Source organism: Myxine glutinosa, chromosome 6 (genome assembly GCF_964187855.1).
Source record: "Myxine glutinosa chromosome 6, kmMyxGlut1.1, whole genome shotgun sequence".
In the NCBI taxonomy this organism is placed as follows: domain Eukaryota; kingdom Metazoa; phylum Chordata; class Myxini; order Myxiniformes; family Myxinidae; genus Myxine; species Myxine glutinosa.
The window spans coordinates 181,403,477-181,425,168 of record NC_136266.1 but is presented as its reverse complement, the minus strand read 5'-3'; the positions used below and the strand labels follow the sequence as shown (position 1 = coordinate 181,425,168).

General features: G+C 44.9%; 1 protein-coding gene across 1 annotated transcript in view; it reads left to right on the top strand.

Moving 5' to 3' along the window:
• Positions 1–3,342: 3,342 nt before the first annotated feature.
• LOC137429506 (thrombospondin type-1 domain-containing protein 7B-like) overlaps positions 3,343–21,692 on the top strand; it is a 509,571-nt gene continuing 491,221 nt past the window's right edge. The window contains exon 1 of the mRNA XM_068119454.2: positions 3,343–3,564. Within this exon, the coding sequence (XP_067975555.2) occupies positions 3,492–3,564 (73 nt within the window). The 5' untranslated portion in view covers positions 3,343–3,491. The remainder of the gene's footprint in view (positions 3,565–21,692) is intronic.

The window sequence follows — 21,692 nt, the reverse complement described above, 5'->3', positions numbered from 1 at the left end:
CCAGGCACCCATTGCTCGTGCACCGCGCCCACCGCGTAGTCCGAGGCGTCGGTGGTGAGGGCGATTGGTGCATCGGGCGCCGGGTGCGCGAGCATGGTGGCGTTGGCCAAGGCGAGCTTCGCGCCTGAGAACGCCGCGTCCATCTGCTCGGTCCAGGTAACGTCACCTTTGCCCGGCTTCCCCCGGAGGGCCTCGTGCAAGGGGCGCAGGAGCTGGGCGATGCGGGGCAGGAACCGATGGTAAAAGTTTACCATGCCCAGGAACTCCTGGAGCCCCTTGATCGTGCGGGGGTGCGGAAACCCCTTCACCACCTCCACCTTGGCCGGTAGGGGGATGGCCCCGTGCCTGGTGACGTGGTGCCCCAAAAGGTCGATTTCAGTGACACCGAACCGGCACTTGGCGGGGTTCACGATCAGGCCGTGCTGGCCCAGACGTTCGATGAGCGTGCGTAGGTGACGAAGGTGCTCTTCGTGGGACACGCTGGCGACGAGGATGTCGTCCAGGTAGACGTACAAAAAATCCAAGCCGCGCAAGTCACTCTCCATGAGGCGCTGGAACGCCTGAGCTGCATTTTTCAAACCGAAGGGCATCCGAAGAAATTCGAAAAGCCCGAACGGCGTGATGACAGCCGTCTTCGGGATGTCCTCCGGCCTGACAGGGACCTGATGGTAGCCGCGTACGAGGTCCACCTTTGAAAAGAAGGACATCCCCGCCAACTGGGTGGAGAAGTCCTGGATGTGGGGGACAGGGTAGCGGTCGGGGGTGGTGGCGTCGTTGAGGCGCCGGTAGTCCCCGCACGGTCGCCATCCCCCGCCGGGCTTGGGCACGATGTGGAGCGGGGACGCCCACGCGCTCTCTGAGCGCCGCACGATGCCGAGCCGCTCCAGCGTAGCGAACTCCGTTTTAGCTACGGCGAGCTTCGTCGGCTTGGGGCGGCGTGCCCGGGCGTAGACCGGTGGCCCGGCGGTGGGGATGTGATGTTCCTCCCCGTGCTTGACGGTCCCCGCCGAGAAGGTGGGCCACATGAGGGCCGGGAAACCCGTGAGGAGGCGGGCGAATTTGTCCGCTGCCGGAAGCGTACAGATGAACCTGGCCGGAACGGAACCGCTCAGCAAGCCGCTCGGCGAGCCGCTCGGTGAGCCGCTCTGTGAGCTGCTCAACAAGGCGGGCAGCGCACACGCGAGCGAGCTGAACGTCTCAGCCTGGACAAGCCTTCTGCGCTTTACATCGACCAGTAATCCATTAGCACATAAGAAGTCCGCGTCGAGCAGTGCCATGGGCACGTCGGCCATAACGAACGACCAACGGAAAACCTGACCTCCGAAACCACAGGGAGAGACAGCGTTTTCCTTACGTGCGTATAGACATACCATTGGCCACATGCAGCGCGGGACCTCGGCCCACGGTGTGCTTGTCGTACGTACCGGCAGGAACGACACTCACCTGCGCTCCCGTATCGCACAGGTAACCGCGCCCGGACAAGGTGTCCGTTATGTACAAAAGGCTGTTTGAATTGCCGATGCTCACCGTTGCCACCGAGTGCCGGCTCGCCCGTTTCCCGACCTGCCGAATGAGCACGGCGGGCGACACTGCCGAGCCTCGTGGCCGAACTTGGCGTGGAAGAAACACCAGGCGGGCAGCTGCGGCGTCGGAGGCCGCGGTTTTCTTCGCGGTGGCGGCGGTGGTGGTGGGCGGGGCGTGACGGCGGACACGAGGTGCGGTGCATCGGGGAAAGCCTCGGGAGCCTCGGGAGCCTCGAGAGCGGCAACCGCGCCAAGATTCGCCTGCGCGTCCAAAGCCACGTAGTATTTGTCGGCCTCAGCAGCGAGCGCACGGGGTTCCGTTAACGCGGAACCAGCCAAAGCGAGGCGGACTCGTGCTGGCAGCTGGCGTCGAAACAACGCCCGGAATAGAGCATTCGGGGTTTCGTCGCCCATGAGCGCCAGCATATGGTCCATACAGACCGACGGTCGCGTGTCCCCGATCTCGGGGAGGTCCAAGAGGCGATCGGCCCGTGCGTCCACCGTAAGGCCGAACGTGGCGAGGAGGAGACGCTTGACCGCCTCGTACTTGCCGTCGGCAGGTGGATCCCTTAGGACCGATACGACGCGGGTGGCCGTGCCGGGCCCGAGGGCGGCGACCACGTGGCAGTACATGGTCTCGTCCACCGTGATGCCTCGAAGTCGGAACTGGGCTTCCGCCTGCAGGAACCAAACTTCGGCTTGTGACTCCCAGAATTCGGGGAGCTTGATGGAGACCGCATTGGTAGCCATTGCTGCGGCGGTTTCGGGTAGTCAGCGACGGCTGACTCGAATGTCGGAGGTCACCAATGAAGCACGCGGTGCTACGCGCGTGACTTGCTACCGAGGAGGAAGCGGACAACGCGGTAAGTTTATAGTTCTTTATTCCAAAGAGGTCACTGTAGCACTGGCGTGCTCCGGGCTGCGCGCCCGGTGTGTATCCTGAGGCCACGCCTACCCCTCGGGCATGGCCGCCGCCCACTTGGTGCGCGGAATGATGTCACCACGCCAGTGGGCTTTCGTGTACGCCACACATACATATATATATATATATATATATATATATATATATATATATATATGTATATATATATATATATATATATACACACACACACACACACATATGATTATTATTATTATGAACAGAGTGAGGGACAATTATTGGAGAAGCAATGTCGTTGAATAAATACCATCTTGACATTGTAGTTAAAACAAATGCGGTTCAGAGCTGCTCAAGTCACCCTACAGTAGATACGGTATTTAAAGTACGGAACGGGTTACTGGTTTGGGTATAACCGGGGTCTGCACGCCACGCCCAGGAACATCCAACCTCGACCAGGACGTGTGGGCATTCCTCGGCGCGCCCTTTGAATAGCAGGATGAGGAGGAGGAGCCTCGAGATCGCCAGGGAGGAGGGATTCCAGTACGAGGGGGGCGGGGCGGGGGGAGGAGTGAACTGAGAAGAGCGAAGGAGCGAGAGTGAGAAACGGCTGCGACAGGCGAGACGGTGAGATCCTCGCACGGTTCGGCGGTGACGTATGAACAGCAGGTGTTTGGTGTTCGTGCACGGCCAAAAAGCGACCGTAGGGAGCTCTGGTTGCAGAGTGTGCGCTACCTTGATCGTTGGACGCATCTTGTAGTTGGACCCACTCTGTACCCAGGGTGCGCGCTCTTTCCGCCAGATATTCTCTGCTCGCAGGACGAATCTACCTGCAAGGTACACACTCTGCCCGCAGGGCGCACTCTTCCCACCGTGCACACCGCTTGCAGGGCACACTCTGCCCCCCATGTTTACTCTTCCGCCATCCTTCAGGACGTTTCTACGATTGCTCGTTCCCAAAAAGTTTCGAGTTCTGGTGCTTGGAGTGGATTATCCATCCGTGGTGGCGATGCGGGATCCCGGCTCATCCAGAGCGCTCCGGCTCCGCTAACGGTACATCTCGGGGAGCGATCCGGGCCAGGCTGGTCATGGCTGGCGCTCGGCCTCTGTTGCTGCTGTTGGTTGCGGCCGAGTGTGCAGCACCCGGTGTGTCGATGACAGGTGAGTCTGCGAGGATGACATCCAGACCAAAGAGGAGAGGTATTCGCTACTGAAGGTAGTGCTTGTGCTGATGTTGCGTGTGCAGGTGATGTTGCATTGCTAATGACAATTGTTTGGGCGAACGCTCATTTTCACAACAGGATACTCCAGATAATGACGTAGAATGAACCTTTAAATATGATCCCAGTTCACAAAACCGTCACAAATATGAACAATTGCAAACATTGTGACCGTCACAAACACGGACCCTCACAAGCCCATAACATCACAATGATTGACCATTACATTGTGATCGTCACAGACATGGACCGTCACAAGCCCATAACATCATAATGATTGACCATTACAAATATTGTGATCGTCACAGACGTGGACCGTCGCAAGCCCATGCAGTCACAAATATTGCTCGTTACAAACATTTTGTCCTTCACAGATGTGGACCCTCGCAAACAAGCCCATGTCATCACACATATTGCTCGTTACAAACATTTGGGCCATCACAGACGTGGACCCTCACAAACCCATACAATCACAATGATTGACCATTACAAACATTGTGATCGTCACAGGCGTGGACCGTCACAAGCCCATGTCGTCACAAATATTGCTCGTTACAAACATTTTGGCCATCAAAGACGTGGACCCTCACAAACCCATACAATCACAATGATTGACCATTACAAATATTGTGATCGTCACAGACGTGGACCGTCACAAGCCCATGTCGTCACAAATATTGCTCGTTACAAACATTTTGGCCTTCACAGACACGAACCCTCACAAGCCCATACCACACAAATATTGACCATTACAAACATTGTGATCGTCACAGACGTGGACCGTCACAGACGTAGACCGTCACAAGCCTATGCCATCACAAATATAGCTCGTTGCAAACATTTTGTCCGTCACAAACGTGGATCCTCACAAACCCATACAATCACAATGATTGACCATTGCAAACATTGCGATCGTCACAGACGTGGACTGTCACACATGGACCGCCACAAGCCTATGTCGTCACAAATATTGCTCGTTACAAACATTTTGTCTGTCACAGACATGGACCCTCACAGACCCATACAATCACAATGATTGACCATTACAAACATAGTGATCATCACAGACATGGAATTTCACAAGCCCATACCATCAGAATGACCATTACAAACATTGTGACCGTCACAGACGTGGACCGTCTTAAACAAGCCTTTGTCGTCACAAATATTGCTCGTTACAAACATTTTGTCCGTCACAGACGTGGACCCTCACAAACCCATACAATCACGATGATTGACCATTACAAACATTGTGATCGTCACAGACGTGGACCGTCACAGACATGGACCGTCAAGCCTATATCATCACAAATATTGCTCGTTACAAACATTTTGTCCGTCACAGACGTGGACCCTCACAAACCCATACAATCACAAATATTGCTCGTTACAAACATTTTGTCCATTACAGACGCGGACACTCACAAACTGATACCATCACAGTGATTGCCCGTTACAAACAATGTGACCGCTACGGATGAGAAACCTCACAAGCCCATACCATCACACCGATTGACCATAAATATTTTGACCGTCACAGTTGCGGACCGCCACAAGCCCCTGCAGTCACAAATATTGCTCATTACAAACATTGTAGCCGTCACAAGCATGAACCGTTATGAACGCAGAACCCTCACAAGACCTGCAACATTTCTGTAACAACGGACCATTTACTGATTTACAAACCGAACAGCACAAGTTACAATTCATGACCAAAATGTCCAACCCGAGTTATTCCTTACTTTACATCTGTGCTTCCTTTGACGCGTACACCTTTCACGTGTGCACCTTTCACGTGTACACCTTTCACGTGTACAAGTGTCCCTTCGTGAAGATTCCATAGAAAACTGTTCCCCTTCGGCCTTCACAGCTGCGATCCCAGTGACCTCTTAATGTACACAACCTCACGCTGCAGTACCTACAGTAGAGCTTAATGAGGTGTGCAATTTTAGAGCATCAATATCTACACTCATATACGATGATGTGATAGATGCAATCCAGGTCTATACTCATATATACAATATGTACAATGTGATATGTACAATCTATATCTACACTCATATATACAATATGTGATATATACAATCCAGGTCTACACTCATATATACAATATGTGATATATACAATCCAGGTCTACACTCATATATGATGATGTGATATATACAATCTATATCTACACTCATATATACAATATGTGATATATACAATCTATATCTACACTCATATATACAATATGTGATGTATACAATCCAGGTCTACACTCATATATGATGATGTGATATATACAATCTATATCTCCACATATATACAATATGTGATTATATACAATCCAGGTCTACACTCATATATGATGATGTAATATATACAATCCATGTCTACACATATATGATGATATGATATATACAATCCAGGTATAGACTCATATATGATATATGCAATCCATGTCTACACTCATATATGATATATGCAATCCATGTCTACACTCATATATGATATACGGAATCCATGTCTACACTCATCTATGATGTGATATATACAATCCAGGTATACACTCATATATGATATATGCAATCCATATCTACACTCATATATGATGATGTGATACATACATTCCATGTCTACACTCATATATGATGATGTGATATATACAATCCATATCTACACTCATATATGATGATGTGATACATACCATCCATGTCTCCACTCATATATGATGATGTGATATATATACAATCCATGTCTACACTCATATGATGATTATGTGATATATACAATCTATGTCTACACTCATATATGATTATGTAATATATACAATCCATGTATACACTCATATGATGATGATGATGTGATATATACAATCCATGTCTACACTCATATATGATGATGTGATGCATATAATCCATATCTACACATATATGATTATTAGGCAATCGTGCAGAAATACACATCTACACTCGTGTATGATTATATCATGATTTATGTAATCATATAGAAATCCACGTCTACACTCATATAAGTATATGATGATACGCACAATGATTTATGTAATAATATCGAAATCCACGTCTACACTCGTGTATGATTATACAATCATTTATGGAATCATATAAATCCACATCTACACTCGTGTATGATTATACAATCATTTATGGAATCATATGGAAATCTCCATCTACACTCATATATTATTATATACACAATCATTTATGGAATCATATAGAAATCTCCATCTACACTCATATATAATTATAAACACAATGATTTATGTAATCATATAGAAATCCACGTCTACACTCGTGTATGATTATGCAATCATTTATGGAATCATATAGAAATCTCCATCTACACTCATATATTATTATATACACAATCATTTATGGAATCATAGAAATCTACGTCTACACTCATATATAATTATATACACAATGATTTATGTAATCATGTAGAAATCCACATCTACACTCATATATTATTATATACACAATGATTTATGTAATCATGTAGAAATCCACATCTACACTCATATATTATTATATACACAATGATTTATGTAATCATGTAGAAATCCACATCTACACTCATATATAATTCTATACACAATGATTTATGTAATCATATAGAAATCCACGTCTACACTCGTGTATGATTATGCAATCATTTATGGAATCATAGAAATCTACGTCTACACTCATATATAATTATATACACAATGATTTATGTAATCATGTAGAAATCCACGTCTACACTCATATATTATTATATACACAATCATTTATGGAATCATATAGAAATCTCCATCTACACTCATATATAATTATATACCCAATGATTTATGTAATCATATAGAAATCCACATCTACACTCGTGTATGATTATTCAATCATTTATGGAATCATATAGAAATCTCCATCTACACTCATATATTATTATATACACAATCATTTATGTAATCATATAGAAATCTCCATCTACACTCATATTATATACACAATGATTTATGTAATCATATAGAAATCCACGTCTACACTCGTGTATGATTATTCAATCATTTATGGAATCATATAGAAATCTCCATCTACACTCATATATTATTATATACACAATCATTTATGTAATCATATAGAAATCTCCATCTACACTCATATATAATTATATACACAATGATTTATGTAATCATATAGAAATCCACGTCTACACTCGTGTATGATTATTCAATCATTTATGGAATCATATAGAAATCTCCATCTACACTCATATATTATTATATACACAATCATTTATGTAATCATATAGAAATCTCCATCTACACTCATATATAATTATATACACAATGATTTATGTAATCATATAGAAATCCACGTCTACACTCGTGTATGATTATTCAATCATTTATGGAATCATATAGAAATCTCCATCTACAGTCATATATTATTATATACACAATCATTTATGTAATCATATAGAAATCTCCATCTACACTCATATATAATTATATACACAATGATTTATGTAATCATAGAAATCTACGTCTACACTCATATATAATTATATACACAATGATTTATGTAATCATGTAGAAATCCACATCTACACTCGTGTATGATTATGATATTTTAAAATACAAAGATGTCTCGAATCGTGGAAGAACCAATGAATTGACAGAGGGTGAAGGTAATGCACCCAAGGTGGGTCAACACATGGACACAATGTGAAGATGGAGCAATGTGAGTGAAGAGGGCAGGAAACCTGGGGAGAGATAGGAGAGTGTAGATGAAGATAGAAAAGATCACTAGAAGGGTTGGAGAATGATGTGGGAAGGTGGTGCACTGCCTAGTTCAAGCCTTGGAATGGGAATTGTGGTTGAACAAACTCAGGAAGGAGGTTACCTTATCAGGAGAAGAGAAGAACAAAGAACTGCAGGTGAGCAATATGATTCGATGGTGTTTGCAATCATAGAGCAATCCATTTCCATGTCCACGTCCGCATATGATTATGATATAGTATTATTTTGTTCTGTATAATAATCGTAATGGATGGACATTAAGAGAGGTGCTGCGTCTGCTATCATTCGTGAAACATCCCATGGTGCTTCTCCAAAACATGATGCCAATGTGTGCCCGCACCTTGGTCGAATTCTTGCCCTGACCATCCCTGGGAAAAGCAATGGCGAAGAATGCAATGCATTCTCTTTCTTGACTGTTTCAACAGTGTGGAACCATGACCATGGTCCAGGATGGATCAAATATTAGCATTCCAAGTATACGACACATGAGCACAATGGGTTTTGGATCAAATTCTGATTCCAGAAGCACGTCCATGGGTTTCCTAGACAATGTGTGGAATAAAGTGATTCGTTAGTTTCATCCTTCAGAGTCACTTGATACTGTCTGTGTACATCCAAAAACCTCCAACTCTTGATTTTTTGCTTACCTGGAATTGCGGCTCCAGATAAGGTATTGTCATCATGCACATTTCGTCTCGTATTTTGACTTCTCCAGCCAAACCGCTGGGCTGGTCGAGCTGAAATTTGGCAGCGACGTTCCGCTCCTGACTGGTAACGGGGATTGCAAAACTCATTCCAGTCACGTGGCTTTGAGTAGGTCAAAATGGCGGACTTTGTAAATTCCTTCAAAAATCTTCTTCTCCACACCCACCAGTCAGAATGCTACCAAATTTGGGTTGCAACATTAGGCCAGGGTAGGGATGTTAAATTGTGGAGGTCATGCCGAACACTTGACCGGAAGTGTCAAAATAGCCGACTTGGTCAATTTCGAGGGAAATCGTCTAAATTCCTTCAAAAATGATCTTCTCCAGATCCACCAGTCAGAATGCTACCAAATTTGAGTTGCAACATTTGGCCAGGTCACAGATAAGCTCCAGGTCCAATGGTCCTATTTTTTTTTTTTCATTTTGATCCATTGTATGAGCTGTGACATGTATGAGCCACCACTGGGGCGCATACTTAATAAATAGATGTCCCCAGATGAAACATCTCTATAGTGTGTTGAACATGTTGAGTGTGTCGAACCTTTCAAACAAAAGGGGTTAATGCTTTAGAGTGAACCGCGGGGCACCGAAGCACCCAATTGAAATAGGCCATTTCTGGTGAGTGGATGTGGGTAGACACCACTTAAGAGCATGTATGATGGTGTGTGATTAAATGATCAGATACCTGTGATGGGAGCTTTACACTATGGATGTTCTTTCATCATGAGGAAATGGTGATGTTTTTGTTGGGATCGTTTTTGTTCTCATAGCGATTTGCATATGGTAACCTGTGTAGTTGTGACACCACAAAGGTGGGCATGTACAAACGGCCCTTGTAGTTTGCTGTGTGGGTGTTGCCACCTTTATATTTATGGTATTATGTAGGTGTGTAGAATGCGGATGAAGCCGTATACAAAATTATATATATATATAAAATTATATATATATATATACTGTATATATATATATATATATATATATATATATATATATATATATATATATATATATATATATATATATATATATATATATATATATGTATATGTATATATATATATATACATATATACAGACTTGGCATTTAATATGGAATATATATTTTTTCTTGACTTGGGTTTACTTTCTTAACTCAGTATATCAATCTGGTGAGTTTCTTTTACACTTTGGTGATTTATTTGTTAAAAGAACCATGTCACTGATTGTCTGTCGCAGCAAGAAGTCAACAACAAGATTATATCACCGGTGGCGTGGCAAAATGTACGGACAGGTGCATTTGATGATAGGCTTCACAGTCGGGTATACAAGGGTTGTTGCGTTCTGTATTAGTGGAAAACAACTGCTGCACGTCTCCAAAAGTTATTGCCGCTTCCTCTGGAGATGGTCCGTCAACTCAACAATGCTGTTTGTCATGGAGTGGTGGCTTTACGAAATTACAGCATGAAACAGCGTGCTATTGCTCGGCAGTATGGCATCACTCAAGGTCAGGTGTCAAATATCCTGAAACGAAATGCTCAGAGGGGTGTCTCTACTCCAATACCGAGGCCAGGGCGTCCCTGCAGAACCACAAGGAGGGATGATCGCCAGCTGCACCGGTTAGTCCGGAATGGCCGTACCAAGTCAGCTAATCGGCTTGGGGCTGAGTGGCAGCAACTGACAAATGTGCCTGTATCCAGAAGGCTATTCAACCAACGACTGTTTCAAGCAGGCTATCGTGCCAGGCGTCCCCTGAGAAAGCCACCCCTGACCAGACAACACCGCCAGCGCCGATTGCAGTGAGCCAGAGAGCACCGTCAATGGCAGCCAGGACACTGGAATCACGTGAGCTTCAGTGACGAGTCTAGATTTCTGGTCTATCGTCAAGATGGCCGCGTCCGAGTACGCAGACAAGTGCATGAAGCCTACAACAAAGATTGTATAGTGCCAAGAGTCCAAGCTGGAGGTGGTGGGGTGACCGTTTGGGCTGCTTTTCATGCAGGGGGCAAAACTGACCTGGTTGTTCTGAATGGAAACCTGAACCAGTTAAAGTACAGGGCCATTCTGGAAGAAACATTGCTTCCATTTGCTTGTGCAGCCTTTCGAGGAAACTTTGTCTTCCAAGATGACAATGCACGGCCTCATCGTGCTCGCATGATCCAACACTTTCTTGCTGACCGTGGTGTAGAGCATATGGAGTGGCCTGCCATGTCCCCGGATATGAATCCGATAGAGAACTCGTGGGCAGAATTAACGCGTCAAATCGACCACTTGGACCAGCAGCCGACCTCTGTGCGTGAATTGCAGCAGGCTATTGTCACTGCATGGCAAGCGATTCCTGTCCAAACCTTGGCAAATCTCGTGAACAGCATGCCTCAACGTGTACGTGCTCTCCTGAATGCTCGTGGGGGTTACACGAAGTACTGAACTGTAATTTTACTGTCCGTAATCCCAGTCGTAATTTAACTTTTGTTTTTGTTAAAAAAATTTTTGCCTAATGTGCAAAATAAAGAGATACTTCGGGAAAACGTACAGAAGTTTAACACAGTACTGTCCATGAATTGAGTTCGATATCAGTTTACATCGCTTCGAAGGATCAATTTATTTGTTTCGAAATGTCAAATGTGGTTTTTGTTTCTTTTAAAGGTCACATTAACAAAATCTAGAAGAATTTCAACATAATTCCAATGAACTTTTGGTTCTAAGACATCCTGAAAAGTAAGTTCACCCGCAGAAAAAAAAAATTCCATATTAAATGCCAAGTCTGTATATATATATATATATATATATATATATATATATATATATATATATATATATATATATATATATATATATATACATATATATATATATATACATATATATACATATATACATATATATACATATACATATATATATATATATATATATATATATATATATATATATATATATATATATATACGTATATATATATATATATATTTATATATATATATATATATATATATATATATTATATATATATATATATATATATATATATATATATATATATATATAAGTTCAAAACACACCTGGTCACAAGTGTGCCGCACTGACCGGGTCCTCAGTCGATGTCCTCAGCATCATCCCGTTTCGTCCCTTCAACCTCGATACGGTCAGCTAAGGTGGGCCAGCAGAGGCACATACACCTCCACATGCAGCAATTACACCTGGATGCATACATACCCCCACCCCCAGCCAGTGCGAACAACAACAATAACAACACCTCCACATCCAGAATCCACAGCACCAAACAAACATGGTGGAACACTCAAACACCCACACACCCACCTTTACACCCTTCACCACTCACCAACAAAACACACCAGATCATTCATACACACACATACACACCCATACACACCCATGCACACACATACACACACATACACACACAACACCAACCAACCAACCACCTACCCTTACATCATACACCACTCAACACACAAAAACACACACTCATGCAAAAATTAATTCATGCAAAAACACACACCCTCACCCACTCACTCATATACACAAAATAAGAAATAATAATGGCAAAATATATATATATATATATATATATATATATATATATATATATATATATATATATATATATAACACAACCAACCGACACCGTTCGATGTGCCTCCATAAACTTCCTCCATATCCAAAATGAGCCTTTCAAGGCAACCTGGGCCACCTTGTCACACATCCTCCTTCTTTCTGTCCCACACACTCCCAGCCGAGCAAGAAATGCAGAAAAGGAATTGCCAATATACCCTCTCCACCCCACCTCAAATGGCTGACACGAAACTTGCCAACCCTTCTCCTGGCAATCTGTCTCCAGCTCACTGTACTTTCCTCTCTTCCTCTCGTGCACCTCCTCCATGTTCTCTTCCCAAGGTACCGACAACTCCCCTAAGATAACCTGTCTTGTTGCACCTGACCAAATGACAATGTCAGGCCGCAACCTTGTCACACAGATCTCCGCCGGGAATACCAATTGTGGCTTTAGGTCTGCCACCACCTTCCAATCACAAGCATCTGACAGCCCTCTTGCTTTCCACCTCCTCCTCTTTCCACCTCTTACCACTTGGCCCTCTTTGACAAACCACACCTCTCCCCCATCAGTCTCCTTCTCCACTCTTCTCTCTCTCGATCTCAGCACCTCTTGTTGCACCATCTGTACCACCACCGCCAGCACCTGATCATGTCGCCACCTGTATCTTCCTGCTGCCAATGCTACTGAGCACTATATATATATATATATATATATATATATATATATGCAAAGATTTGCGGTTGGGAGTAAATCCAAATGACTCCATGGTAAGATCTCCAACCTTTAATTGAACAAACAATGACTCAACGTTTCGATTAACAACATGTGAAGCCACACGCCTCCGTTAATCTTCAAGAGTGATAAAATCATCTCAACATCCCCTTATATGCAAAGTGGGCGGGGTATATGCAAAGTGGGGTGGGCAAAGCTGGACAGCCAATGAAACCGTATCACACCGCTCTCGTGAACGGAGACGTTATTGACCAAATTCAAAAATCAACCGCATATTAACGGCTTAAAATAATCCTGAAAGCAATGCTGGATTATAACTCGTGTTTAGAAAATCAGGAACAATAATTACATTTAATTCAAAGTTAAACTTGAAAACAATTAAATTGTAAATTAAATTAAAACTGTAAATATATGAAAGCAAAAAATTTTTTTTAAGATAAAATAAAATTGCCATAATATCAAGATCATCACATGTGGCCCTATGCGGTAAAGGGGAATGCGGGATGGAGGGGGGTTATAGGTGGGGATAGAATGGGGGGGGGAACCAGAGGGGGGGGTGGAAGCGGAGGGGGGGGTTTGGGAGAGGGGTGGTTTGGAGGGAGGGGGGAGGGGGGGAGGGGGAGGGGGCAAATTGTCCGAATAAAAACCTTGTGTGACATATTATGTGGACTCGTTGTTCAAAGTACGGAATGCCTGCTTCGTTTACACAAGAGTGGGTCAAACGCCACCGGTAAGTCAACTACCTCTTGTGTGATCGAGGTAACAGTTTCTTCTGTGTGCCAAGCCTCCAAAACACGTCTTCTGTTTCTGTTGGGTGTGGAACCCAAAATATTAACCCTATCCCATAAAGGTGTGTGGCCTTCTTTAAGGCCGTGTTTGGCAATAGCAGATCTGCTGGGAAAATTGCATTCAAATGCTTTTTGGTGTTCAGCAATACGTTGACCTAAGGTCATCCCGGTTTTACCCACATACTCAGCTCCACAACCACAGGGCACTACGTATACCACCCCTGACCTATCCTTCCTCGGAAGCTTGTCCTTGACCCTCATAAGGGCTTGGCGAAGGGTGAAAACCGGTGTGAAACTCACCCTCACTCCTGCCGATTTCAAAATTCTGCCGACCCTCTGTGAAACCCCCGGTACAAAAGGCAGAACACACAAACCCTTTGGTTGTTCTCTCGGTCTCAGCCTGTTGTGTGGGGAAGCCCTTATCGTTTTCCTGTTGGGTAGCAAGCTGTCAGGCTAACCATTTGCCCTCAACACATTTTGAAGATGGTCCACCTCACTCATCTTGTCTTCAAAGGTGGATGGTAAATCACGTGCTCTTTTTGAGAGGGTGTGCACCACCGATCTTTTGTGTTCCATTGGATGGCAAGAACTGAAATCAAGGTAGCGATCAGTGTGTGTTGGTTTTCTGTACACCGTTACCTTTAAGGCTCCTTTGGGATCCCTTGCGACGAGTGTATCCAGCCTGTGATATTTCGCCACCTGTGATATTTCGTGAATTATATACATATATATATATATATATATATATATATATGTATATATGTATATATGTATATATATATATATATATATATATATATATATGTATATATATACAGACTTGGCATTTAATATGGAATATTTTTTTGTGGGGGTGAACTTACTTTTCAAGATGACTTAGAACCAAAAGTTCATTGGAATTATGGTGAAATTATTCTAGATTTTGTTAATGTGACCTTTAAAAGAAACAAAAACCACATTTGACATTTCGAAGCAAATAAATTGATCCTTGAAAGTGATGTAAACTGATATCGAACTCGATTCATGGACAGTACTGTGTTAAACCTCTGTACGTTTTCCAGAAGTATCTCTTTATTTTGCACATTAGCCAAAAAAAATTTCAACAAAAACAAAAGCTAAATTATGACTGGGATTACGGACAGTAAAATTACAGTTCAGTACTTCGTGTAACCCCCACGAGCATTCAGGAGAGCACGTACACGCCGAGGCATGCTGTTCACGAGATTTGCCAAGGTTTGGACAGGAATCGCTTGCCATGCAGTGACAATTGTCTGCTGCAATTCATGCACAGAGGTCGGCTGCTGGTCCAAGTTGTCGATTTGACGCATTAATTCTGCCCACAAGTTCTCTATCGGAATCATATCCGGGGACATGGCAGGCCACTCCATATGCTCTACACCACGGTCAGCAAGAAAGTGTTGGATCATGCGAGCACGATGAGGCTGTGCATTGTCATCTTGGAAGACAAAGTTTCCTCGAAAGGCTGCATGAGCAAATGGAAGCAATGTTTCTTCCAGAATGGCCCTGTACTTGAACTGGTTCAGGTTTCCATTCAGAACAACGAGGTCAGTTTTGCCCCCTGCATGAAAAGCAGCCCAAACGGTCACCCCACCACCTCCAGCTTGGACTCTTGGCACTATACAATCTTCGTTGTGGGCTTCTTGCACTTTTCTGCGCACTCGGACGCGGCCATCTTGATGATAGACCAGAAATCTAGACTCGTCACTGAAGGTCACGTGATTCTAGTGTCCTGGCTGCCATTGACGGTGCTCTCTGGCCCACTGCAATCGGTGTTGGCTGTGTTGTCTGGTCAGGCGTGGCTTTCTCAGGGGACGCCTGGCACGATAGCCTGCTTGAACCAGTCGTTGGTTGACTAGCCATCTGGATACAGGCACATTTGTCAGTTGCTGCCACTCAGCCCTAAGCCGATTAGCTGACTTGGTACGGCCATTGCAGACTAACCGGTGCAGCTGGCGATCATCTCTCCTTGTGGTTCTGCGTGGACGTCCTGGCCTCGGTATTGGAGTAGGGACACCCCTCTGAGCATTTCGTTTCAGGATCTTTGACACCTGACCTTGAGTGATGCCACACTGCCGAGCAATAGCACGCTGTTTCATGCCAGAATTTCGTAAAGCCACCACTCCATGACAAACAGCATTGTCAAGTTGACGGACCATCTCCAGAGGAAGCAGCAATAACTTTTGTAGACGTGCAGCAGTTGTTTTCCACTAATACAGAATGCAACAACCCTTATATACCCGATTGTGAAGCCAATCGCCAAATGTACTTGTCCTTACATTTTGTCATGCCACCTGTGATATAATCCTGTTATTGACTTCTTGCTGCGAAAGACAATCAGTGACATGGTTCTTTCAACAAAGACATCACCGAAGGGTAAAAGAAACTCACCAGATTGATATACTGAGTTCAGAAAGTAAACCTAAGTCAAGAAAAAAAAAAAATTCCATATTAAATGCCAAGTCTGTATATATATATACATATACATAGTCACGTGGAAAAGTAAGTACACCCCATGTAAAGTTTTGACTTTTTCAACATATTTCAACATACAGGTATTTGATCTTTATTTCAACAATATTGATAGATAAACGTGATATAATACAACAAATATCATGAAACATTTACATTTTGTAGTCCTACCGGTGTGTACCCCGGTTTAGAATAGGTACACCGTATCCCTGCATGTCGTAAGAGGCGACTCAAAGGGTTGGCGTCAGGAAGGGCATCCGGCCATAAAAACATTGCCTCAAAAATAGAACCATGCCAATTTGGAGAAGATTGTCATGGGGACCGCAAGGCTAACCCCCGCTCTTGCAAGGAAAATGACCTTAAAATGCCTGTTGTTGTTGTATTTACGTTTTGTAGTCCTTTGTATAATTTAAATAAACATAAATGCAAATTTCGCATGTGGACAAAGTAAGTACACCCCTACATTTATCACTACTTCAATTACCTAAAATTAGAATGAGGTGCACCAGCTCAGGTGCAAATGATTAGAACATCGTTAGAGAGGATCTTGGAGGAACCTGTCTTATTTAAACCTCAGACATTTGGTTTGGTTTGCTCTTTGTTGTTGAAGTGTGTGGCGTCACCATGCCTAGATCAAAAGAGCTGTCTGAGGCCTTCAGAAAGAAGGTTATAGATGCCTACGAGTCTGGGAAGGGATTTACAAAGATCTCCAAACAATTTGAAATCAATCATTCGACTGTCCGGAAGATCATCTAGAAGTGGAGAAGATTCCAAACAACTGCCAACTTGTTCAGGCCAGGCCGCCCCAGCAAGTTCAGCCCGAGAGCAGACCGTAAGATGCTGAAAGAAGTCTCTAAGAACCCCAGAATGTCATCATGGGACCTACAGGTAGCTCTTGCCACTGTTTATGTCAAAGTGCACGAGTCTACCATTAGAAAGAGGCTGCACAAATTTGATCTACATGGGAGGTGTGCCAGGAGGAAACCTTTGCTGTCCAGAAAGAACATCAGGGCAAGACTAAAGTTTGCCAATGAACACCTCGGCAAAGACCAGCACTTCTGGAACTATGTGCTCTGGACAGATGAGTCAAAGGTAGAGCTATTTGGCCACAGTACCCGGAGACATGTTTGGCGAAAACCAAAGACAGCATTTGATCACAAGAACCTGATACCAACTGTAAAGCATGGTGGTGGAAATATTATGGTTTGGAGCAGCTTTGTTGCATCAGGGCCTGGGCAGCTCACCATCATAGAATCCACTATGAATTCTTCATTGTAACAATGGGTGCTTGAGGATAATGTGAGGCCATCTGTCGGAAAGTTGAAGCTCAACCGAAGGTGGACCTTGCAACATGACAATGACCCTAAACATACCAGTAAATCCACCAAGGAATGGCTGAAAAGAAAGAAATGGAGGGTTCTGGAATGGCCAAGTCAAAGCCCGGATCTAAATCCCATCGAGATGTTGTGGGGTGATTTGAAACGAGCTGTGCATGCAAGAAACCCCTCAAACATCGCACAGCTGAAAGAATTCTGCATGGAGGAGTGGGCAAAAATTTGTCCCAGTCGATGTCAGAGACTGGTAGACAGTTATAAGAAACGCCTACTTGAGGTTGTTTCTGCCAAAGGGGGCAGTACCACCTATTAGAGCCAAGGGTGTACTTGTTCCACATGCGAAATTTGCATTTATGTTTATTTAAATGATACAATGGACTACAAAATGTAAATGTTTCATGATATTTGTTATATTATATCAACTTTATCTATCAATATTGTTGAAATGAAGATCAAATAGCTGTATGTTGAAATATGTTGAAAAAGTCAAAACTTTACACGGGGTGTACTTACTTTTTCACGTGACTGTATATATATATATATGGAAGCCTTCACATGGAAATGAGTATGGTGAATATAGAATCATTTATATGGAGCACAATTCCACGGGTCACAATTCCTTATTATCACCATGATCTTTGAAAAACAACAAGGGGGATATTGTAATCGTTTGTCTGTCAGTGTCCGTCCGTTCGTCGCATTGGCTCCTCCTAAACATTTGGGCAAAAATTCACTGAACTTGGTAGTTATGGAATGATCAGCACAAGGAAAGAAGGTGCAAGATATATATATATTGTTACAGACGTGGCTTAGATGTTAGTTTACCGAGCGGTTTTGGTATGACCACGTCTGCACAAATTACCCGATTATACTCGACGTTGACGAAGTCGCGTTACGCTGGCTCAATAAGAAAAAGAAGACACCCGGCTGGGTTATAATGACAGACACCAATGTTTCGATTCTCAATTATATTCGTACGGAAAGGTTAGATTACAGGGGCTAGAGGTAAAGCACAGAAAAGATGGGCACTTAGACACAGGCTTATCTTAACCCCGGACAGACGACAGGTAAACGGGACAAGGCTGACTCACACGGGGGTTGATGGCAGGAAAGCGGGTATCGATGGCTCAAGGTGCACTCTTGGCTCAAAGCAGGGTACAGTCCGGTCCAAAGATACGGGGAGGTCACAGCGCTCGGAGGGGACGTTCTTTCTCAGGCGGGTCTTTCTCTCTCAGCGATCGCAGGCAACGTTCTTTCTCAGGCGGGGCGCATCTGACTCAGCGCTCGCAGGTACCTCTTTCTCCAGCTGGGGGCGCATCTCACGTCACATCCGGCGCGGGGCCGCGTATATCCGGCGGGGAGTGACACGCCCTCGGCTCGTTAGCGCCGCCCCAGATGGAATCGGTCCGCCCTTCTGATTGGGTGCGGGGGGTTACCAGGCTCCGCCCTTGAGGAGGAGCTGACAGCCAGCCCCTCCGTGGTAACCCCGTGGAGCGCGTGGTCAATGGCGCTAATCGAGCCGGTGTGAGGACGCATCCTCCCCCGCGCCGCCGCCATCTCCTCTGTTGTTGTTGTAATTGTTGGGGAAGAAGATGGAAGGAGGTATGGGAAAGGTCCTAAACTCACTACTGATGCCATATAATCACATTCTGGTGCAACGAAGAGTCAGAATTAATGGAAACGAGTCCTTAACTGACATAGATTAAGAATAACTAGGAAGATGTCCGAAAGTGGTCTACGTGTGGTGCGGTGGACCTGGGCACGACATTTAATGGGGGAATAAGGGGCAGGTCGGCTCTACTGAGTGTTATTTACATGCAATGGGACTAGGGAATGGGGGATTGGGGAAAGTTGGGGAGTATTGGAGAAATAGGGGAATATTTACAAGCGGATATGGAGGCCAAATTCCATATTCGCAACATTGCACCCTTCTCTACCCTCGGGGCGTCCCGACCCGATAAATTTTTACCTACTTTAGTGTGGCACGCAATGTAGTTCCCTCTACTATTAACTCTACCCTGAGTGCGACAGTTTTACAGATATTCACAAATGAGTAAATATGTCCCCCTGCGACGTTGCACCCTTCTCCTCACAGAAACACACCCACAGGATAACCGAATCCGGAAAGAATTCTCAAACTACACATACAGCCGGTAGGGAGCATTATTTACAAGACTACGCTGCTATTTACACTACGATCCAGGACCTGTTTTTGGAGGAACACATGCAGATGTTATGCATAGAGAGAGCGCGCTTGCCAACATCGATACACCAACCCACGAGTGCTCTGTGGCCGACGGCCTTTAATAACGTGCAGAGCACCCTTCCCGAGCATCAAAAGCACCACCCCACCACCAATCGGTGCAGTCACCATTGTTCATTGGAATAAAAATAAATTCGACAACCCCTAACCCTGCAGGTGTCTCTTGCTCTTCTTGTGGTGCACTTGGTGTTAACTAAAAGTGGTTCACCTGTATGGCATAGGTGCCACGTTGACCCATAGGTCCATCCCCGGGTGGTGCTTGGCCGCAAACGAACTGCGGTCCATTGTGGGTGGCCACAAACATTGCGGTCCATATGGTGTATCGATCCCGGCAGCAAACAGCGAAAGTGCAGGCCCACAACTGCGCAGCCAGCACCTCTCTCTCCTCTCTCTCTACCCCAAAGCCAGATCCTCGGAGGTGGGAGACAAAAGAAGCAGACAAGTGAGTAAGGTGGTAAGGGCGCAAAAGTGCACGCAATGTAAGGTGATGCACACTGGGGGCACATGGGAACCAGGTGAGACAGGTACGTTCCTATCGTACGCCCCCCCCCCCCACCAGGTAACCTACATGGCCCCTCCCTTACCCCTTACTGTAGCCACACAACACAACACTACCCATAAACATCTACTTTACAAATCAACAAACATCCCTACTGTCTTCCCCGTTCCTCCCATAAACCAAATTCGTCTTCTCTCCCTCCTAACCAATCAAATTTGCCATTTTCAACTCTCATCAAAATTTGCCATCTCCAACTGCACATCAAAATTTGCCATTACCAATTCATCATCAGTCCCTCCTAGGGAGGGAGAGATGGAATCACCCCAATGTCTCATCCACGTCGTGATGCGTCTCACAAATCCACACAGCAATCTCATTTCCTGCAACAAAACAAAGAAAACACAGGTGTGGAGTCATCATCATCACCTCAGGTAAGTGGCTGCGTATGGTGCGACAGGTTCATCAATCCTAACTATTTCCTAAATGACTTTACAACTTTACACTACCCGGGGTCTTTCTCCGGCCAAACCATTGGCCCTCTTACACTATTGGTTCTAAAAACCAATTCCCATTGGCCAAACTGTGGTGCTTTTCAATTTGGGGTCTCACTCCCCCGATTCATCTCCCGGTGCCCTCGCACAATTTCTGGGCTGTGGCGTGTACCTCTCCCAGTGGGTCTACCCACCTGCACACCTCCACCACTGCAGTTGCCTCCGAGCTTACCTGCTCCTCACCCTAACCTAACTACCTGGGGAAGGCCCTCTGGCTCTCTCCCCACTCGGTGCCCTCTCTGGCACTGGGCTGCCCGATCCACACCCGGGATCCTCAGGCACCCACTCACAACTAACGGCTCCCAGAGCCCCCTGCGGCCTCACCTGGCCGACATCCTCACAGTGGTGGAGTGCCCAACCAACTACACGCAC